The sequence below is a fragment of the Microtus oregoni genome, unplaced genomic scaffold, assembly GCF_018167655.1.
Source record: "Microtus oregoni isolate MIOR12 unplaced genomic scaffold, Mior012 000006F_ref0000085, whole genome shotgun sequence".
In the NCBI taxonomy this organism is placed as follows: Eukaryota; Metazoa; Chordata; class Mammalia; order Rodentia; family Cricetidae; genus Microtus; species Microtus oregoni.
The window spans coordinates 37,627,286-37,629,454 of record NW_024543065.1 but is presented as its reverse complement, the minus strand read 5'-3'; the positions used below and the strand labels follow the sequence as shown (position 1 = coordinate 37,629,454).

At 35.6% G+C, this 2,169-nt stretch overlaps 1 protein-coding gene across 1 annotated transcript; it reads left to right on the top strand.

Moving 5' to 3' along the window:
* The first annotated feature begins 486 nt into the window (after positions 1 to 486).
* LOC121449768 (vomeronasal type-1 receptor 4-like) lies at positions 487 to 1,437 on the top strand. The gene has a single exon (XM_041654449.1). The coding sequence runs from the start codon at positions 493 to 495 to the stop codon at positions 1,435 to 1,437; it is 945 nt and encodes a 314-aa protein (XP_041510383.1). The 5' UTR covers positions 487 to 492.
* Positions 1,438 to 2,169: the final 732 nt, after the last annotated feature.

Here is a 2,169-nt window from a genome sequence, read left to right as displayed (position 1 = left end):
CAGAAAAACATTCTCTTTTCTGTTGTAATGTTTTTATTTCAATGTTATTATTGGTATTTAAAAGGTATTCACAATGGATTTCTTCCTTAGAGTAGATGGCAAGACAAGACTTTTTCTCCAATATGGGTGAACTTGTAGAATTAGGCACTTTTTCATTTTGAACTTACTGGTCATTGTTTCTACAAGGATAAATTTGCCCTATTCTTAGTGTTGCTTTTCTGAGTAGTATGATGGGAATTTGCTTCATAAATACATTCATTTGAAGACTCCAACAGTTCTTACTGTTACCATTAGTTTGAAAATAAGTGTGAGAGGTGTTATGTACAGGATATTTATGAGCTGACCACTTTGTGCTTCCAGTCTTTACTTAATGTGATTCTTGTGCTTTTGTGATATCAGGAATACAGAATCTTCTTAACAAAATAAATCCAAAAGTTTTCTCTGAAAACTGACTGCTGGAGCAATTGTAAGTAGATTTTGCTCAGTTAAACAATGGACTCTAGGAATTTGGGAATAGGAATAATATTCTTGATAGAGAATACAGTTGGAATTCTGGGAAATGTCTCTCTCCTTTCCTACTACCGAGTTATTTATAATAAGAAACATAAAATAAAGCCCTTGGATTTAATTCTCATGCATCTCATTATGGTTAACCTCTTGATTATTTTTTCCAAAGGAATGGGCAACACAATGACAATTTTTAGCTTGAAACATTTCTTCAACGATTTGAGCTACCAACTTTTTATTTATGTGATAAGAGTTTTCAGGAGCATGTCCATTGTCACCATCTTCCTTTTGAGTGTCTTCCAGTCTATCATCATCAGTCCTAGAAACTCCTTTTGGAAAAACCTTAGAGTCAAATCTTCCAAGGATATTGGTCTCTACATTTCTCTAAGCTGGGTCTTGTCCATCATGGTAAATGTTCTTTTACCTTTGTACATGTACATAAAATCAAGGAGGAAAAACATAACAAAAGAGATAGATTTTGAACACTATACTATTGTAGGTAATGACAAAATCTCAGTCTCCTTATATGTAGCTTTAACAGTGTTTCCTGAACTCTTATTTTCTGTCCTCATTACCTGTTCCAGCAGCTCAATGATTATAATTTTGTATAGGCACAAACAGCGAATTCAACCCATACGCAGCACTTGTGCTTTCCATCGTAACTCCCCAGAGTCTAGAGCCACTCAGAGCATACTTGTTCGAGTGTTCACCTTTCTGGTTATTTATACCCTCTCTACTGTCTCACACGGTTGCAGTGCTGTACTATTGTCTGGTCAAAATTGGTGGCTTATGAAGATCACAGTCATTATAAGTTTGTGTTTTCCCACTTTGAGCCCCTTTGTACTTATGAGTCAATCCTCCCCTCTCAGTAGACTGTTCTTTCTCTGGATAAAGGATACAGAATCATCTAATGTTATTGTTACTATTTAAGTTGAATGTTTTTTCAGAATACAGATTTGATAAAAGGAAACAATACAAAATGCTTTTTGGAAGACATTTTTCTGTATGAGTTAACTTTTAAGGATTATTCTTGTTGCTTCCACTGGTGAAATTTTTATTCAATTATAGAAAAACTCGGCATCCAGGCCTTTTTATCTTTTATGTTACATGTTTCATAATTTTTCTTTGGTCCTGCTTCATTGAGGAGTACATGCCCAATATATTTTCAACAAATTATCTCCATCTTTGATATCAGATAGACTGATATGTTACATCCTGTGTGCTCTGTACATATATATTCCATGGAAGATAAACTCTACAGGCACGAGACACTCTACCCACAGCTACCATGTAAGCCATTAACTTTCAACACAGAAAGCCTCACTGTTCCAACTTACCAGTGGCCCAAACCCTTGTTATGAATAGGCTCCAGCTGCTCCAGACATACAAGCCACAGTCTTTCATAAGCCAGATCATATTTATACTATAACTCATAAGAAAGCCAGAATCCTACCTTTCATGGGAACAAGCAAAAACATGTGATTAAAAAAGTGTAAGAGTATCTTCACAGGACTGTGACTGGAGATTTATAATAAAAGTGTAAGCAAGCCATGCTGCTCTTTATGTATGCAGCAATTTATTCTGTACTCTTCTTTGGTTAATCAGGAAGGGTTTTCTAAGTTTCTCCCCCCACCCCAGGATGTGACATGGCACTCAGTGGAA

What these genes read in the sequence shown, in the direction of transcription:
- LOC121449768 (XM_041654449.1), top strand. Translation starts at nt 493, where the DNA reads ATGGACTCTAGGAATTTGGGAATAGGAATAATATTCTTGATAGAGAAT.